Source organism: Balaenoptera acutorostrata, chromosome 7, assembly GCF_949987535.1.
Source record: "Balaenoptera acutorostrata chromosome 7, mBalAcu1.1, whole genome shotgun sequence".
In the NCBI taxonomy this organism is placed as follows: domain Eukaryota; kingdom Metazoa; phylum Chordata; class Mammalia; order Artiodactyla; family Balaenopteridae; genus Balaenoptera; species Balaenoptera acutorostrata.
The window spans coordinates 11,846,715-11,867,152 of NC_080070.1; the positions used below are offsets into that span (position 1 = coordinate 11,846,715).

At 43.1% G+C, this 20,438-nt stretch overlaps 1 protein-coding gene across 5 annotated transcripts in view; it reads left to right on the forward strand.

Annotated features, from left to right (window-relative positions):
- The window catches only part of LOC103014939 (TRPM8 channel-associated factor 1), a 44,635-nt gene that overhangs the window by 13,169 nt on the left and 11,028 nt on the right, over window positions 1-20,438 (forward strand). For 2 of the 5 annotated variants that reach the window (XM_057550138.1, XM_057550137.1), the window contains exons 1-2: window positions 6,041-6,194; window positions 12,816-13,449. In XM_057550138.1, the coding sequence (XP_057406121.1) occupies window positions 12,830-13,449 (620 nt within the window). In that variant the 5' untranslated portion in view covers window positions 6,041-6,194; window positions 12,816-12,829. Of the gene's footprint in view, window positions 1-3,653; window positions 4,026-5,970; window positions 6,195-12,815; window positions 13,450-20,438 lie in introns of those variants that run through there. The other 3 variants (XM_007184671.3, XM_007184673.3, XM_007184670.3) reach the window with 3 other exon arrangements.

A 20,438-nucleotide genomic window follows, 5' to 3' on the forward strand; every position in this document is an offset into this window, starting at 1 on the left:
TTTAACTGGTTTGGTAATCTTGAACCAGTAAGGCTGACACTTCCTGCTTGGCCTCAGTTATCCTGCATTGTGAACTGGAAAATGCCCCAAAAGAAGAAGCCACAGTGAATGTGCAGTTCATGTCCTGTGTTTTCCTTCCCTCAGGATTGTAGCTTCTCTCATCCTGCTTATATTGTTTGCTCTTCAAAGTCTTCCCTTGTTTCCTACATTTTATCCAACTTTTATTGCTGTTTTTAGTGGAAGCGTTGTTCTAAACAAGGTATTTTCTCAATGACAGAATTGGAAGTCTCTCACCATTTTGTCTACATCTCAGATTATTTATCTAAGATTATTTTATTTCTTCTTGAGATATATCCTTTAGAATTTCTGTTAAAGCAGACCTTTTGATAATAAATTCTCAATATTTGTGGGTCTGAAAGTAACATTTAAGACTCTTATAATAGAAAGTAGGGGATTTCCCTGGCGGTCCAGTGGTTAAGACTCTGTGCTTCCAATGCAGGGGGCGCAGCTTCCATCCCTGGTGGGGGAATAAGATCCCACATGCCTCGGCGCGGCCAAAAAATAAAAAGTAGTTTAAAGAAGGTAGTGCCGGGGTGGCACTAGGGAGGAGAAAGCAGTGAGGGTAGCTTTTGGGTAGCGTCCAGACTATTAAGGATAGTGCTGCTTTGAACATTCTAGTACATGTCTTTTGGTGACGTGTGTATGCATTTCTGTTGGGTATATACTTAAGAGTGGTATTACTGAATAGTCTTATTTTTTATTTCAAAATAATTTTTGTAACATTTTAAAAATACAAAATATCTAAAGAAAAAATTACTGGTCAACCCTTCCCACTTCCTGAGGTGGCCAAATATATCCTTATTTTTCCTGTTAGATAAACAGAAACACACAAAAGTAGGATCATTAATTTTTCACTGAAAATATACGTTGAGAGCATTTCTCAAGGTTTGACTTGAGCTCATCTTTTTAAAAACTGCGTAACATTTTGTAGTATGGACTGTTAATAACTTCTTCATTCATTCCTATGTTGCTGAGTATCTACAGAACTTAATATCTCAAAAGTTATTTCAGTGCTCTCAGGATTTCATGGCAGTCTCTATTACTCAGGGCAGAAACTGGAAAGTAAAACAGAACCTCTAGGAGAAGTAGAAATAAGAAAGGATACAAGATTTATAATTGAGCTAGTGAGGTGGAGTCTGAAACAGGGAAGGAGAGGATAGAACCAGTTGAAATTTTGGGAGACATAGAAAAGAAAACAAAAGACTTAAGGGAGAAAATTAAAAGAGCACGAAGATGAGGAGAAAACTTACAATACAGAAAATTTGTAATTTGGTCAGTTTTCTATGTCACGGTCCTATTTGTTTCATAGAGGAGTGATCCTAGGATTGCTTTCCTCACCCCACAATCATCTGTCTTGTCCATTCAACCATCAATTGGACATCATGGAGCACCTGTTTACGGCCACATGAAGTGGAGAACCTGGAGAAGAATGAAAGAGTTCTTGGCTTGTGCTTACTCTAGTTTGGGGAGTTGTAATGAAACCCTGAAGTAGTACAAGGTGTGGTACCCTACCCACTTTACCTTGAATCCACATTCCTGTGGAAGGTCCAGCCTGGACACTGTTTTGTGCTAGGGGAGAAAGCTTTAAAATTGTCTCTTCCTGAGGATAGTTTGGTCTGGGGACATCTTCTTAGGTACCCAGCGTATAGGGACCAGGCTGGTGATGGGTGAGGGGTGAGGAAACAGGACAGTATACAGAGGTCCCACAGATCTTGTAGGCCTTTGGGGCCAGCCATAAAAAGGGGCTGTGGGGGCTTCCCTGGTGGCGCAGTGGTTGAGAATCTGCCTGCTAATGCAGGGGACACGGGTTCGAGCCCTGGTCTGGGAAGATCCCACATGCCACGGAGCAGCTGGGCCCGTGAGCCACAATTGCTGAGCCTGCGCGTCTGGAGCCTGTGCCCCGCAACGGGAGGGGCCGCGATAGAGAAAGGCCCGCGCACCGCGATGAAGAGCGGTCCCCGCACCGTGATGAAGAGTGGCCCCCGCTTGCCGCAACTGGAGAAAGCCCTCGCACGAACCGAAGACCCAACACAGCCAAAAATAAATAAATAAATAAATAAATAAATAAATAAATAAATAAAAAGAAAATCCTTTAAAAAAAAAAAAAAAAAAGGGGCTGTGGTTTTCACCCTGGTTTCTTTCTTTCTTTTTTTTTTTTAAACATCTTTATTGGAGTATAATTGCTTTACAATGATGTGTTAGTTTCTGCTTTATAACAAAGTGAATCAGTTATACATATACATATGTCCCCATATCTCTTCCTTCTTGCATCTCCCTCCCTCCCACCCTCCCTATCCCACCCCTCTAGGTGGTCACAAAGCACCGAGCTGATCTCCCTGTGCTATGCGGCTGCTTCCCACTAGCTATCTATTTTACATTTGGTAGTGTATATATGTCACCCTGGTTTCTAATGTTGAGCTCACCAAGCTAGATGAGCAGACAGCTGATTCAAGACAGTACGTGGTCAGGCATAAAGCCAGATCCTGGCTCAAAAGTCAAGTGTTGCATCCCACTCTTTCTTGATTAAAATGAGTCAGGACTAGGAACGAAATTCAAGAAACCCATACACAGGGAGAAATCATATTTATAGAAGGGTCACTACCGGCTGCTTGAGCAAGGATATTTTATCTATTCTTAGTTGATTAAATTTATCTGTTTTTACCACAAAATAATATACATTACCGTTGAAACGTTAATGAGGTGTATGAAGAAAAAGTGCAAGTAATCTTCTCTTTACTGTCCGATTCTTATAGTTTGATGTATGTCTTCCATAAAATTTGTGCTTATATAAGCATATAAAAATATTTTTAAATTTATTTGCATAAAAATGCAAACTCTCCGTTTTACTACCACGTTAAATGTTTATTAAAAATATAAATATAGGGCTTCCCTGGTGGCGCAGTGGTTGAGGGTCTGCCTGCCAATGCAGGGGACGCGGGTTCGAGCCCTGGTCTGGGAAGATCCCACATGCCGCGGAGCGACTCGGCCCGTGAGCCACAATTACTGAGCCTGCGCATCTGGAGCCTGTGCTTGGCAACGAGAGGCCGAGATAGTGAGAGGCCCGCGCACCGTGATGAAGAGTGGCCCCTGCTTGCTACAACTAGAGAAAGCCCTCGCACAGAAACGAAGACCCAACAAAGCCATACATACATACATACATACATAAAAAAAATATATATATATAAATATAGCCAAACTCCTGGCAAATATATATAGATTTAACACATCCTTGGAAATAGTTGTATTATTTTATATAAAGAACTATCACTATACACCAACTCGATTGCTGGTAAATAGTCTCACGAATTTCTTTTTCCGCAAACTGCCCTGCCGCACTGCCGAGGCGGGGGCGGGGGTTCTCCGTCCTGGATTTGCTGGGGGCATCTGCGCGCAGAAACTGACACAAAGCGGGGCCTCTGCGGTTTGGGGGCTGCCGGCCAGGCTCCGCCCCCACCGCTGCGTCAGCCAATCAGCTCCCGCGACGGCCGCCTTCTCCCTCCCCCACCCCCACCGCTGCTCACCTCTACCCGCAGCTTCCACCACCACCTCCACCAATTTTCTTTTTTTTTAAATTTATTTATTTATTATTTATGGCTGTGTTGGGTCTTCATCTCCGTGCGAGGGCCCCCCCCAAGCTGTGGCAAGCGGGGGCCACTCTTCATTGCGGTGCGCAGGCCTCTCACTGTCACGGCCTCTCTTGTTGCCGAGCACAGGCTCCAGACGCGCAGGCTCAGTAATTGTGGCTCACGGGCTTTGTCGCTCCGCGGCATGTGGGATCCTCCCAGGCCAGGGCTCGAACCCGTGTCCCCTGCATTGGCAGGCAGACTCCCAACCACTGCGCCACCAGGGAAGCCCTCCACCAATTTTCAAATCCCAGGCTGTGTGCCCCCCTCTCCGTGTCACGTCTCTGCAGAGGAGTCCCTTCCCCCTTTGAAGTAGCGGGTGTGGCTATTGCTGGACTACGGGTGAGTCTTGTACAAAGATGGTTTCTGGGACCAGAGCAGGCCACGGAGCACCAACCGAGTTCCCTGCGGCCGGGCTGGGAGAGGGAGGGACGTGGCCAGGGTCCCAGGGGAGTGGGCCCAGCGGGACTGAGAAAGTGGTCGGGTTTTTGGTCTGAGACCAATTGGGCCTAAGGAGGCAGATGTCTTTCAAAGAGGATTCCCTGCGGTTTCTCCATGTCTGTTTCTGGCTCTGCTTTTTTTTCTACCACTCTGGCTTTTATTTCTTTAGTTCTGTATTTCTTCTCCTCCAGGAAGGTAACCATTAAAAGTCTAATGCATTCTTGCCCTTTCTAAACATTTTTCATAAAATCTTTCAAAGCTACAGATAAGTACAGAAAATAATATAACAGATTTATCAGATGTTGACATTTTATCACCTTTCCTTCAGCTCTCTCTTTCTATCTCAATGTCACTCCCCCTCTCTCCCTCTGTGTGTGTCTCTCCTTTTTAAAGAAACAAAATCTGACATTTAAAACCTTTTCCCCACCAAGTCTCATGCCACCATCCTGAGAGGTAAGTTAGGTTGTATCCCTCCCATGTATATTTTTGTCCTTCTATTATTTATTTTTATGTATGCAGTATATGCATTTTTGTTTTGAATTTTAAATTTTTCATGAAACAGTGTTTCAGGGTTTTACCTTGGTGCTACTAGTCTTGGCATTTCAGGCCCCAAAGTGTCTTAGCAAGCAAGTCACCAGCCCTCTTTGTTTAGCAGAGGACCCTGATCCCTGGAGAAGATAAAAGACATCCTGGCCATCACTCCTTCACCGAGCAGGATCCTGAATTCAGGTCCTCTTGATTACTGTTCCTGGCATTTCCTCTATGTAAACCCTGCCAGTGAGCTCACCTGCCCACATGCTCCTATTGAATATTGTTCATATGATTCAATTTGGGGAAAGGGGATTGAAGGGATATGGAGAAAGGAAATATGATTTGAATTTGGACCAAAATCCTAATCAAGATGAAAAAGTATGCATTTTCTTGAAGCATATTTATTAAATCTTAGGATGACCGGAATATTTATTTAACAAGCAGTCATACAGCCTTACTGTATATGCCAGACATTGATCTAAGAACTTTGTATTCACTCACCAGGCTTAAGCCGAGGCACAGAGGAATTAAGTAACTTGTGCAAAGTCACTCAGCCCGTAAAGTATAGCACTAAGATCTGAATCCAGGTTATCTGGTGACAGTCTGAGTTCCTAACCATTATCCTACATTATACTACCGTAGCACCTGAGCTAGGTGAAGTCACCACACAAAGTAGGAACTTGCAATTCAGAGAAGGGAGGAGCAACTGTCAACTGGTCTTCAGAAAGGACTTTAGGAAAGAAAGAGGATTTGAAAAGTACACAGAAGAATAAATTTTAGCCACCTATTGTTTGCTTGAAATATAATATATTCTTATTTTTAATTTACAAAACAACACAAATAACAGTGCAAATGATGCAGCGCTATATAAAAGTTGCCCTGCGCTATTCCTCAAATTAAACAATATTAGCAGGTAGAGTAGAGATGTAGCTATCTTTTCACCACCATAATACAAATATATGGAGGGATGTTTTTTATTATAAAAATGAAAGCATATTCAACAATTTCTACAATTTTTATTTTTCCGTAGGCAATATGTCAAGTACATTCCTCCAACGAAATGGAGATCTAACCTCTTCATGAGAATTGAATAATACTCTGTAGACTGTGTCCTATGGTTTGTTCAGCCATTTCCTTTACTAATGACTAGTCAGAGAAGTTTTGTCTTTGATTAGACGGCCGTCCCCACTGCCAGAATGGGGGCCACCGCAATGCCAAGGCGACAGGGCCGGCGACACAAAGAAGTGCTGTCCCCTGCCAAGCGCCGCCCCTCGGGGTCGCGGTCCCGCCCAGGAGGAAGCGGGGAGGAGGAGACTAGTCTGGAACCCGCCCCCCCTCCACGCTCCGTCTCCGCCCAGCTCGCTCGCCCTGCGCCGCTTGCAGGGACGCCCCTTCGCCGCAGAACCTTGCGTCTCCCTCTGCCCCCAGCCCTCCTTCTCCCAGCTGCCGCCTTGGAAGTTGCAGGGCGACCTGGTGAGTGGCCCTCTCCGAATGCCCCGCAGGCTGGACCAGAGGCGGGTGGCCGTGGACTGAGCTCGGGTAGGGAGAGGGCGGTGCCGGAGGCCGAGGGGGCGCGAGCGGGGCGCGGGCGGACCTGCGGGCCCCGGCGAGCGGCAGGGTTGCCGGTTCCCAGATAGGGGCACAATCCCGCGCTGTTGTGTCCGCCTTCCTGTGAGAGATTGTTCTCTGTTCTCTGGCTCTGCATCCCTCCTGCCGCATTGCTCCTCCTCTTGGGGTTCTAACATCTGATGTTTGTTTAATTGCTTTGTGTTGTCGAGTTACGCACAAACATGGCCTAGAGAAACAGCATCTAATTCGCAGCTTTATCGGGTGAGACTACCGTAGCCCAGGGAGGTGGCAGGGCTTGCTCAGGGTCACACAGGGAGCTGGTGATAGAGCATCACTTCTGTCCTACTGCCCTTTGATCTTTGCAAACACTCTCTGGGACTGAGATCCCTCGCCCACTTGCATTGCCCCCACGGAGACTAGGGGATGTGTGTGTGTGTCTAAGAGGGGCCGATGGTCTGTGTACCTCCAACCCACCCAGACCTCCGTGCCAGCGGGCCTGGAGAATTCCCTGCCAACGCACGCGAGCTTTTCCGCTGTCTTCCCTCCTCTCACCCCTCCCTCTGCTGCTTCCCCCCACCTCAGCCCCCTCTCCACTCCTCTGACGTCACCGACATGCTCTTTGCAGACTGGCTCTGGGCCTGGGGAGGAAAGTCTGGCCTGGTGAGGGCCTGGAGAGGAAAGGAGGGAGGGGGATCCCACACCAGAACTTAGTCCTGACAGCCCCTCGGAGTCAAGGCCGGCCCTCTCCCACACTGTCCATTTGATAGGACACGCTCTGAAGCCGATGATCAACAGCTAGTAAGAGGCAACACCTGGATTTTTTTTTTTTTTAACTCAGGTCTCACTCATGGGCTCATACTCCTCCATTATGCTATTTTCCTGGGATTTACCTAGTGAGAGAAGTGAGCAAATATGAGTGAGAGAAAGACAGAGAGCCCAGGGAGAACTTAGGAATTAAGAAGGGAGCGCATTAAGATTAAACTAGAGGAATAGAAAAAGCAAAGTTCTGAATCATGCCTATTTTTATGGGGATGGGGGGAGGAATTGATTCTGGAGGGCCACAAGACGGCCTTCAAAGATGTTAGTAATGGTCTGTTTTTTAAGCTCGGTGATTGGTATATGGAAGTTTGTTTAATTTTTAAATCGTTTTATTATTATTTTACCACCCATATTCTTCCACGTGCATTACATATTCTTTTAAATGTATGAATTAAACCATTTTAAGTAAAAAATAAGTAAGATTGGGCTGGTATGAACCCACCCCAATTCTGGCTATTATTAACAGAAGATGGTGGACATTGGAAAAGATACTGGACATATAAGGAAAAATAAACAAAGCGCTCGTGGAAAAAAAGGCATGAAGACGAGAAGACCTATAGGATTGGGTGTCTGTGATATGGATCATTTTTCAAGGCCCGAATAGCTATATGCTGAAGAATTGACCCCAGGTTTGCCCTTACATCCACATCCATGATTCAGTCGTCCATCCGTGGAGCACCTCTTCATTCTTGTGGGGAATCCAGATATATAAAACACGTCCCCTGACCTCAGATACTTACTCTACTTTGGTGATTTCAAATCAAGCTACAGTGCAGGATGTGGTGCAATATCCAAGGCAGGCCCACTACCTTCTTCCCTTCTAGATATGTCTCTTAAAGGGAGACCCCGTTTAGGTACCATGGGGCCTCTTTGTGGAAGGGGTAAGGGATCTGTAAAGCTCTCTCCCTGAGTTACAGGTCGTGCCTGAGGTGCCTTCTACCCGAAGTGCCTTGGGTTCCTTTAGTTAGCAGGCCTGGGGAGAGAAGGCAGGATCCACAGAAGGAGAACCAAGGATGAAGAACTTAAGGGGAGAAATAAGAGATTCCCCCAGGCTATGTCCATCTGCGCTCACCAAGCTAGGAGGGCAAACAGGGATTCGGGCACAAAGAAGAAGCATTTGGTTGAAAAATCGAGTGTGGGAGTCATTGATAGCTGGTTAAAATGGGGACAGAACCGGCTACAAAGTTCAGGGAACCTCCACAGAGGAGGAATTCACATTTATTGGTGGACAAATGCACAACTTGGGAGATGAAGGAAGACATTTTAGAATGAGTGAGATAGGATCAGTCGATGAATCCAATCATTTATATATTCAATCATTTAATGTGTTTACTTGATTGAATTTATATTATCTGTGCTATTTTTAATTGTAATAGCAATACATGCAACAATTCAAAGGATTGTTGTGCAGGCTTATATAAAGAGAAAGAATACTTTTCACCTTTTCCTTTCCTATGCAGTCAGCGTTAGCTTGTTGAAATGTGACCTCCATAGTTTTCTGTTTACATAAAATCCTAGTAACAGGCTTATGTATTTCTGGTACTTAAGAACGTGGACTCCAGTGCTAGATTTCCTGGGTTTGAATGAAGGATCCACTTACCACCTATGTGACTTAAGCAAGTAACAAGTTCTCTGGCCATCAGGTTTTTTGTTTTGTTTGTTTTTTGGTCTTGCGCATTTAAAAAATTGGGATAGTGATAGTACATACCTCATAGGTTTATTGTCAGGATTAAATAATGTATGTAAAGCACTTATAATGATGCCTGCAACCTGGTAAGCACTATATTGTCGTCACTACTACTAAAATTACTAGTACTACTATTGTTAGTATCTTCATCCATACAAAGGTGGGGTTTTGTCCTACATATTATAGCAATTTGAAATTTTCACTTCAGATATATCTAGAACATTCTTCTAGGTAGAAGAAAAATAGGTTTAACACTGTTCTTTATAAAAGCCTCGTGATATTCTGTAATACAGATTATCATGCTTTTCTCAAGCATTCTCCTTCTCAAAGCTTGTCTTGCCACACTCAGAGCCTTGCTATCAGACTAAGGCTGACAGGGCAGCCTCACTCACGGTGCAGGAGCAAGGAAAACCGGCAGGGAGAAGGGCGCTCAGGTGGTTCCACCCAAACCCCACTCACCTCAGGCCACCCGTCAAGCCCAGGAACCAGGGGGCAGACTCAGCAGGAAAAGCACCCCTCTTCTCCCTTGTCCCCTACTTTTCAAATCTCCAGGCCACCTGTCCATCCCTTCGTCACTTCTCTCCAGATATTTCTTCTCCCATGAACTAGCTCAGAGCACAACTACTGAGACAGAAGTACGAGCTCCCTGCTCTAGGTGTGTTTGGAGTACCACCGCTGGCGGCAGCATGGCACTTGTTTACAGCATGTGTATGGGTGGCCGCCCGGGGGCTGTGCCCCAGGGTCTCAGGTTCGGTGCCATGGCCTATCCAGGGGATACATGGAAGTTGGGTAGCTGTGACTTTGGGTTAGAGATCCTGTACCCACGGGAGTCAAAAGTGGTTCTAGGAAATATTGTTTGTCATCTGTCTATCTCCCTGTCTAGGTTTTCACTTATCTATCTCCATTTGTAGTTTTGTTTGGCAGTGACCATCCTTGTGCATATATCTTTAATACTGCTGTTCTTATTTTTGTAAGAAAGGTTATTAGTAGGCTTGCTGATCTTAAGATGGGCACACCTTTGAAACTGAGTTGCCACCGTCAGATTGCTTTCAGATTCTCAGTCCTTCTAACAGACTGTGCTAGTGTTTCCATAGCCTTTGGGACACTGGACATTATTATCTTTACCTTCCTCTCCTCCTCTTCCTCTTCCTCCTCTTCCTCTTTCTTTTTTGCCCCCTTCTTTCTGGACAATCTTATGGGCAATGTACATTGTATTTCAATTGCCTGATTAGTGATATTGAGCATAGTTTCATAGATTAATTAAGTTTCCTTTTCTGTGAATATCTTCTCTTAGAAAGGTAGGATTTCAGTGGCTTGAAAGATGTGGGAGAGGGTACAGGAAGAAAGAGACTGGAAAGAGAACTTAAAATGAAAGCAGGGCATGTCCAGGAAGGCCAAGTATCCTGGAAGCTGCAAGAGATATGCTGGAAAGTAAGAAGCAGCCAGCCCTGGAGGCCTTAAACCCCAAGAGGAAGCTCAGATTTTCCCCTGAGGGCAAAGGCGAAGCTCTGGGGGGTTCTTTTCTGGGAAATAGTACAATCAGTGGCTGTGGAAGAATAAAGGCGAGAACAGATGCTGGTGACTTAGAAGCTGGGTCCACTGAGTCCAGGAATGAATCACTGAGGACCCAAACTGGGTTAACGGCAGTGTGATTGGAAACCATGAAGGACGAACGACATTGTGACCAGCTGGATATGGAGCAGAAGAGAGAAAGGACACAACTGTGACTGCTTGCCGTTTGCTGTCCCGGCTATTTGTGGACCCCAGGAGGAGCCAGGGACGTGACAGATTCTTATTAACCAACTGTTTGCTGATTGTATCTTCTCAGTAGTTCTCTGGGGTGGAGGTTACCCTCTTTAACAACTAGGGACCTCGAGCTTATGTTTCTACCCAAGAGGAGCTAACTTGGAGGGAAAAGAATAAATTTAAGACTTTTTAGTTTTAGAGACAGTTACAAATGGCAGAGTGTGCTTTCAATAGGGGTCTTGAGTTCACTACTTATGTCAGCACCAGGGCCTTTGCATCTGTGGCCTGGGGAAGGCACAGAGAAGGCCTCTGCCAAGGGCCCATAGAAATCCTTGAGAACGAAATATAATCATCAGTATTAGTACTGGCTCCAAAATATGAAACCTGTAAAATCAGAGTCAATAAATGCTTAATCCAGTGTTGGTAAACTCTAACATTAGGTTAGATTTCTTTTCGCTTTATAATAATTCCCTATTTTGCACACACTTAAATAGCTTATTCTTAACCAAGTAATTTTAAGGAAAGATATATAATAATTGAACATGTATATATCTACATATCTATAGATCCATATATAATACATAATGGAAAGGCACTTAACCTATGCTATTCCTTTAATCTTCAGAACAATCCTATGTGGTAGATAGTATTATCCCTACTTAATGAACGAGGAAGCTAAGTTCAGCCTAACTTCAGAGCCTAAGCTCGTAATTGCTTTGCCATAGTACCTTGAGTGAGCATATTCTTTCACAGGGAAAAAAGCAGTTAGGGCCAGAGATAAACACCTAAAGAATATCTGCATTTTCAGAAGAGGGGAGAAAAGGATAGGAATGAAGCGGTTTGAGAGGTTACACATGATGAGCTTGGCTCAGGCCATAAGGTTAGAGGTGGTAATAGCCTCAAGGACCAGGAGAGCAGCATTGTCCAGACCCACTGAGTGGTCAGTGAGGCCTGGATGTCCTGACTATTAAACATGTCTGTCCTTGAGGGAAGTGCTTCAGTGAAGTGCATATAGAGGAGTTCAGACTGCAGAGACCTTAAGCGGGGAGCTCGTGGTGAAGAAGCAGAGGGTTTTTGTGAGTATGCATCCACAGACATACACACCTTTCTCTGCTATGTCCAGGTGCAAGTAAGAATCTGCCGTAAGTTCATAAATTGTTAACCTCTGCTTCTGATTGTCTGGGACCTGGACTCAAGCCAGAGGACTTCTGCTTTCCTCTTACCCAGCCTATGACTGTGACCAAAGAACCCTCTATGAGGACCCAGACTTTTCAGACTGAAATTCTGGCCCCAAGCTGAGATTAATACGATCAGTGTGGAAGCCGAATGGGGAGGAGTGGGGCTGGGGAGATAGCGTGCTACACCACTGCGTTGGTTTCCACTGGTTACCGCAGCAAAGTACCACAAACTGGGTAGCTTACAACAACAGAAATGTATTCTCTAACACAACGGTCCCCAACCTTTTTGGCACCAGGGACCGGTTTCGTGGAAGACAATTTTTCCACGGACGGGCGGCGGGGGGCGCGGGGATGGTTCAGGCGGTAATGCGAGAGATGGGGAGCAATGGGGAGCAGGAGATGAAGCTTCACCCGCCGCTCACCTCCTGCTGTGTGGCTCAGTTCCTTACAGGCTGCAGACTGGTAGTGGTCCGTGGCCCAGGGGTTGGGGACCCCTGCTCTAACAGTTCTGGAGGCTTAGAAGTTTGAAATCCAAGTGTTGACAGGTTTGGTTCTTTCTGGAAGTTCTGAAGGAGAATCTGTTCCACGCCTCTCTTCTACCTTCTGGTGTGTGCCAGCAATCTTTGGCATTCCTTGGCTTATAGAGACATCACCCCAATCTCTGCCTACATGTTCCTGTAGCCTGTGTGTCTCTCCCCTGTGTACCTGTGTCTGTGTCCAAATATTCTCTTCTTATAAGGACACTAGTCATTAGATTAGCGCCCACTCAAATCCAGTATGACCACACCTTAACTTGATTACATCTGCAAAGACCCTATTTCCAAATAAGATCACACTCACAGGTGCTGGGAATTAGTACTTAAATATATGTCTTTGGAGATGCAATTCTGCCCGAATTCTTCACTTCTGTTTGCTTCCTTCTGTGATGCAAAATGCCGAGCTTGTTTAGTTTGACCATGAGAATGTTAGCTAACAGGGCACAACAGGGTCTCCTGGATTGGAGACACTGACGGCCCTGATGAGTGCTTGAGTCAGTTCACAGTGTCGGTCTCATCTGCTTAATGGGAAGAATTGCCCCAGCTAGTGGAGGAGTGAACTCTTGGCTTGCTTGTTTGTTTATCCATTCTTCACCAGGCTGAGTCTTTGCTTTCCTCTCTGCAGAAGCTGATCCAGCCATGGCGACTCCGTCTGCTGCCTTTGAGGCCCTTATGAATGGAGTGACAAGCTGGGATGTCCCCGAAGATGCCATCCCGTGTGAACTGCTTCTAATTGGAGAGGCGTCCTTCCCGGTGATGGTGAATGACATGGGCCAGGTCCTCATTGCTGCCTCTTCCTATGGCCGAGGCCGCCTGGTGGTGGTGTCCCACGAGGACTACTTGGTGGAGGCCCAGCTCACTCCTTTTCTCCTCAATGCAGTGGGTTGGCTTTGCTCTTCCCCTGGGGCTCCTGTTGGTGTACACCCATCCCTGGCACCTCTGGCCAAAATCCTTGAGGGCTCTGGTATAGAGGCAAAGGTTGAACCAGAAGTGAAAGACTCCCTGGGGGTTTACTGTATTGATGCCTACAGCGAAACCATGACTGAAAAGTTGGTCAAGTTCATGAAACGTGGAGGGGGCTTGCTAATTGGAGGCCAAGCCTGGGATTGGACCAACCAGGGCGACGATGAAAGGGTTCTGTTCACGTTCCCTGGGAACCTTGTGACCAGCGTGGCCGGCGTGTACTTCACCGACAATAAAGGGGACACGAGTTTCTTTAAAGTCTCTAAGAAGATGCCCAAGATCCCCGTCTTAGTTAGGTGAGTGCATTACCCCAGTGGGGAGTTGGTCCCAGGTTAAAAAGCAGAAGGTGCTTCTTGTCTTCAGGCTACTTCCAGGCTAACAGAAGAGAATCTGGCACTCAACGTGGATTTGCCATAAATCAACCAGAGTATTAAAGTACCCTGAGGCGCGGGAGGGGCGGGATCCCTGTTGCCTCCTCAGACCAGATCACTTAGCTCTTTGAGGGGAGAAACGTCTTAGTGACCATTATGTCCCCCAGCATCTTGTTTAGTAAGATATATTGCTGAAATCCCAGGGTTCACATGACTAATCCAGGAAGGTGACAGGTGAAGATTGCTTGCAGCTGAAATGTAAGGAAAAGGAAGACGGACACGAGGGGTCCAGTAAGACAAAGTCTAGAGAGCTGTGCGAAAGGTTTTGAAATGTCCAACCAGATAGGGTTAGGATGGAAGTAAAAACTAGAGGATTTAGAAGTTGAGATACCAGAAAGATGGCACACGTTCTGTGTGCTAGATCTTAAATCTAGGAGTCAGAGATGATTTTTATCTCTGGAAGCAAAAGACCTGCTGATGGAGGATGAAGGAGGCAGCTGATGGGTGCCGAGATAGGCTACACAGAAAGTTCTTTGAGGGCCTTGCCCAGCCTGTTCCCTTCACATTGTGCTCACATATGGTGCTGAACATGGAGCAGGTTAGTAGGTGCTCAGTAAACATGTGTTGGATGGATGATTGGATGGATGAAGAGAGAGATGAGAAGCTGGGGTAGTCCCAGAAGTAGAAAAATCACACCAGGCCACGCCCTATATTGTGCATGAAAACTCTCAGCATCCTTGGAGCAAAGAGCATTGGTATTTCTGTCCAGTGGGAGCAGAATGAGGTAGAGCTGAGTGAGGAGGGTACACCGGGGTTAGTACAGAGACTTAGGGGATGAGCTGTGGCCTTTCCTTGGCATGGAACTCCTGGAACACCCCACAGCTCCATTCTCATATGTGCAGTGAGGAAAGAGTTGTTCAGAGGCACAGTGACTGATCAGATTGATCAAACTTCAGCTTACTAGTGATCTTCATTCTAAGGAATAGGAAGGTAAAACTTGGGCATAATTCTGTTTCTTAACAGCGTAATCCTTTAGTTGCCTTAAAAGATGTTTTTCTCTATCAAAATCATACCTCTCTTTTCTTTGGCTATGCCTATATCATCTCATCATCACTGAATCTGAATTTTTTTCTTTTTGGTTAAATCGTGTGAGTGTGTGTGTGTGCATGCGTGCACGTGGGAAATCAACTTGAAGGCTAACGCAGGAGGAAAAATCAGACTTAATAAGGGAAGTGCATAGAATCTCCTGTGGAGATTATGGGTTATTAGCATCGGTTATTCACTAGGTAAGACTGCATCGCAACTCTTGACTCTGTGCTTGTGCAGGTAGGTATATCATAGAATTACTTATATGTTATGAGGGTCATTTTTTGTCTTGTGGACGGATTGAAGATGGCAGCAATGATTTCCTAAGTTAATTGGCTGAGATGAAGTGAAGAGAAGGAAAAGGTACAAGAGAATATATGTGTCTCTGTGTGTGTGTCACATATATACATTTCTTAACTTATCTACATTAGGAAATACCTATGCATAGGTTGAGATGAGTAGGGAAAAAGAGAAAAGAAAAACCTCTCTTCACCCCGCAGTTTCCTTAATATTAGCTCTCAAGCACCCAGTATGTGCGTTCCATCCAACCCTCCTTCCCTCCCTCCTTCCCTCTCCCTTGCTCATCCCTTATTCCCTTCCTGCTACAAAGTAATATAATCACAGAGTTCAAAAAATCAAAACAATGCTGAAAGGTCAACATCAACCTATCTTTCTCCCGCCTCCTGTTGTGGTCGTTACCAAACTATACATTTATCCAAATTCATTAATAATAAACCTAAATTGTGTGAATTTTACTTTATGTAAATTAAATCTCGATTAACCTTTGAAAATATATTTGTTAAAATAGGACTTTAAAAAATAAACTGAGATATAATCAGATTCATGTATAAGGATTGCAATTCAGCATTGTTTGTTATTGGGAAGAGTATAAATTATAGAACACTATACAATGGATTATTAACTAACCATTAAACATATTATGTTTCCAAGAATATTTAAGGACAAGGGAAAAATCTTCGGGGATACTATTAAGTGAAATAAAATAGGATACTAATTGTGGTTCAATATGTTCCCAATTTTGTTAAAAAAAAAAAATAGCTATGTGTAGAAAATATTACATAAGAAGAAAGCCCAAAATATCAGTAATAGGTAGATCTCTTGATTGTGGGATACTGATAGATGATTTTCAGTTATAAACTTTAATTTTCAAACTTCCTATCAAATTTTTTAAGAAGGCATATATTTCATTACCTTGCTTCACATGCAATTCAGAAATCACATTAAAAATCTTCCACATCTTTATGACACACAAAATGCTTTTTTATTTAATAAGCAGAAAATATTTTTAAAATTCTAACTCTCTTAATCACTTTTTTTTCACTTTCCTAATATTTCTGAAACATGCACACACACATGCACATGCAGTGTTGTCAATACAGTTGACCCTTGAACAACTTGAGGGTTTGGGTCATCCATCTACACAGTTGAAAATCCACGTATAACTTATAGTAGGCCCCCTGTATCTTCGGTTCCATATCCTCAGATTCAACCAACTGCGAAACGTGCAGTACTGTGGTATTTAGTATTGAAAAAAAAACCCTGTGTAGAAGTGGACCTGCACAATTCAAACCTATGTTGTTCAAGGGTCAACTGTACTTTTGAATTATGATTCTTCTTCATTGGATACTCTTTTAGATTACTTTTTCAACATTGCTGGATCTCTTATTTTTTCATTTTCATTTTAAAATTATTAAATCATAAACCCACAATACAACTCTCTTTTCACCTTTGCACATTATTTTCCCCACTCATTCATAATTTTACTCCCTTGTCATCTTAGGATACATGCTATTTTGAATTCTGCTCATAAACATTTTTCATTCTATGTAATCTTTAAAATTATACTTGATTCATTTTATGCAAATGCCAGTGTATATACGTCATTTATTTAATCATTTGCCTACTGTTGAAGATTTGGATCTTTCTTTAGTCTTCTTGTAATTATGTAATACTGTATAACATATCATCAACGCATTTTCAGCAATACTAGATACCAACATGCTTCTATTAGAATTCAAGAAGGAAGATTATTTCCATCACAGGCTGTCAGGTTCACATTGAAAGCCCCTGTGGGTTTAGTTACTCTGCCGAAATATCTTGTTATTTATTTTTAAACCCACATTTGAACATGCGAGTGTGAATTAAGATAGCTTTAACCTTGCTACTTGCACATTTCTTACTAAATTAAATTCTAAATAAGATACTGGGATGAACCTTCTAAGAATAAACTGTCCACAGGTCTTATCAAGATAAATCAAATTTTTATCAGAAGAAGTTACTACTTTTATGATGGAAAAATAAAACCCTAAGTAATAAAACCAGATGACCTACTTTTAGCCTGGTGAGAATACCTGCAGATATCAGGACACGAGTCTCATAGTCACTGCCCTCACCTCCTGCCTGGCAGGCACCATGATCTGCACTTAGAGCACTAGCCACCATGTTGTCTGTATGACCACACCGCCTGTACTCTGTTCCCTGAACAATTTCTAATCTTCCATCTGCTTATCCTCGGAGGTCTCCACTGTATCTCCAGATGTGAGGGCAATGGCTATTGTACTTTAAATGCAGAACCAGTCCCACCTTCTTTCTATTAAGTATTTCATTTGAACAAACACTGGATCCATTGTCATAAACACAGCCTCACTTCAAGACTCAGGATTCTAGTAAGAGATTTCATATCTACTGGGAAAAGCACAGATTTTAGTGGAGGCCAAATTTAATACGTTCCCAAGCTCTGTCTGGTGCTTGCTCTAAAACCTTGAGCCATAAGTAAGCCTCATCTCTAAAGTAGGATTAATAATGACTACCTTTAAGGGTGGTTGTGAGGATTAAATGAATTAAGAAACATGTTCAGAGTACCTAAAACACTTTAATTATTTTGACATCAGCCTTCAGAGGCTGTGGTAATGTAAGCGTATGAGGTCATGAATATCATTTCCAAACATTGAAAATTACTTGGCAGCCATCATTATGCTGCTTTGCCCCAAGTCATGTACGTTTCTGCAGTTGTATAAGCTATTGATATTTTAACTGGTATTTTTCCTACTTCATCCACCAAACTGAGGCAGCAGCATCATGATGGATTGCCATGTTTTACCCTCTTTCTGTATTTAACAAAACAGGGATTAGACACTGAATTGGCTTTACCAATAAAGGGACTTGATGCTGATTAAACATATCATTAGATAACCAATCTGAGGGAGGTTTGGTGAGAATCCACCACAATAGTTTGCTCTGTTTTTTGGATAAGAAGGCCCTTGTCTCATTTTAACACAAGTCTCAGGCTTCTGTTAGAGTTCTAGTTCTATGTGTGTTCATTCATCCATTCACTTAGCCAGCAATTTATTCGGTATATGCTATGTCTCAGGCTTTATTTCTTATTTCAAAAAAATGATTTCCAAAGATCTGAGAATTAGAAGAGCAGAAACATCTCCAATAACCAGGCCTGGAGGAAATCACAAAAACCAAGTAACTGTTGTAGGAAGAGGGCTTGTGATATCAAGGTTCGGTAGAACCTGGAAACCTGGGCTTGCTGCCAGCAACTGCATGCCGTGACCTTAGCGTGTGCTTTCAACTCTCTTTCTCCCTCTAAATGGGAAGTGCTGGAGTAGAAGGTCCTTGCCCTCATTTCAGCTATTACTCCATTGAGATTGGTTTTCAGTCTTCAGTAATCCCTGTATGTTCACAGTCATCAGAGATGCAGAGAAAAGCATGTCGAACAGTGGTCATGCTCTGAAATGTCCACATGCTCCAAATTCCTTGGCTTGAAAACAACCCTGTGAAACCTGAATTGGCAAACGTGATATAAATTGATGCCATAGATAGATAGATAGATAGATAGATAGATACACACACATATATATAGGTATATAGACATCTCCACTTCATTTTGAAAGATGGCCAAGGGATATTATATAGAAAAGTCTTTTGAATTTCAGATTATGACGATTTCAGGATTTTGAAAATTGACTATCTACTTCAAATGAGCCGAAATGAAACAAGAAAACTGCCAAATTCCTGAAGATAGTCAACATGTATATGACTCCCCAAGTAGTTTGGAAAACAAAAATATCTGAACAGATATTAATAACTTATTTGTAACAAGGATCCACAAGTCTTTGGAGGTCATTGCTAGGATAGATAGAATGCTCACTGCAGATGTTGGTCAGGGTCATGGCCCTGTGAGATGGGGTGAGCATACCTACCTAACTGTGAGCTTCTTACTACAGTCCTAGCCATGTATAGTAGAATTGTATTAACTGGTTCTCACAAAATAAATTAGAAGTTTTTAGAGAGTGAATTCAAGTGGGAAGATATGCCACTTTAGAAGAGAAATTGCTAAGTCACAATTCAGTTTTCTTTTCCTTTTTATGCACATTTTCCTTTTTTCAATTTCAAAATATATGCTTACTGGAAAAAAGAGAAATAGTCCCAAAGTATACAAAGTAAGAAGTGAAAGATCTTCGGCCTCCACCTCTGCCTCTTACTAATTCTTCGCAGAGGTAATCACTGCTTACAGTTCGGACTGTATCTTTTTTGATGCTAATTCTACATGAACTCTTTCAGAAAATAAGAGGGGAGGAAAGTTTTTGTAACTTACTAAAACATTATTTCTCTGATGCTAAAACCAGAAAAAGACATTGCAAGACAAGAAAACTACAGAACAATGTCCCTCATGAACATAGATGCAAAAATTCTTAATAAAATATTGTAAGTAGACTACAATATATAAAAAGGATAATACATCATGACCAAGTAAGGCTTATTCTAGGAATGCTTGGCTGGTTTAACATTCAAATATCAAATTAATTATTCTGTTAATACAGAATAAATGAGAAACACCATATATATTCAATAGATGTACACAGACAAAACCTTTGACAAAATCCAGTGTCAAATCATGACAAAATTTCAGCTAACTAGAAATAAAAGGGAACTTCTTCAGTGTGATGAGTTCTCTTAGAAAAACCTATAGCTAAGAACTTAATGGTGAAATACCCTGAGACTGAGAACAAGGCAAGGAAGGATAGCTGTTTCCACAAATGATGATTAATCCCTGTTCTTTCGTTTTCTTGGTCTTCTCTTTCACATATGAGCAGTTACAGATTCTTCTGTTCTCTTGGGTTTCTGATCAATCTGATTTCATTTGATTTATATTTCCTATAAATTCCTCCTGTCCCAGCTTGCTGATTGCACCCTTCTAGAACAATAGTGAATCTAGTGCTATCATGATTTTATTGTCTTTTTAAAATAACTTTTGTTTCATTTCAGAACAGAGAGGGAAAAGAAAAGTAAAAATCCAATTCAGGTTTTTTTATGAAACAACTATTTATCTCCCCCTGCACACAAGCCATGGCTGTCAGAAACAACAGACAGGTCTCTGACGATGCTCCCGGCTCAGCAGGGAGCATCTAGGGTCCTGCTGATGAAGCCCTGCTAGTGACGCAGTGTCTGGGTCTCAACTTTGCACATTCAGTATTGCTCATCTTGTAACAGGCTAATGTATAAACCTTGATACCAATGTAAATCACCTCTTCACTGACTACACTTGTAAAACAATTAATTGCATGAAATTTATGAACAGAACTCGTGATAAGAACTAAAACACAAAGCACCGAGCTAATTTCCCCGTGCTATGCTGCTGCTTCCCACCAGCCAACTATTTTACATTCAGTAGTATATGTATGTCGATGCTACTCGCACTTCACCCCAGCTTCCCCGTCCCACTCCAAGCCCTCAAGTCCATTCTCTACATCTGTGTCATTATTCCTGTCCTTCCCCTAGGTTCTTCGTAACTTTTTTTT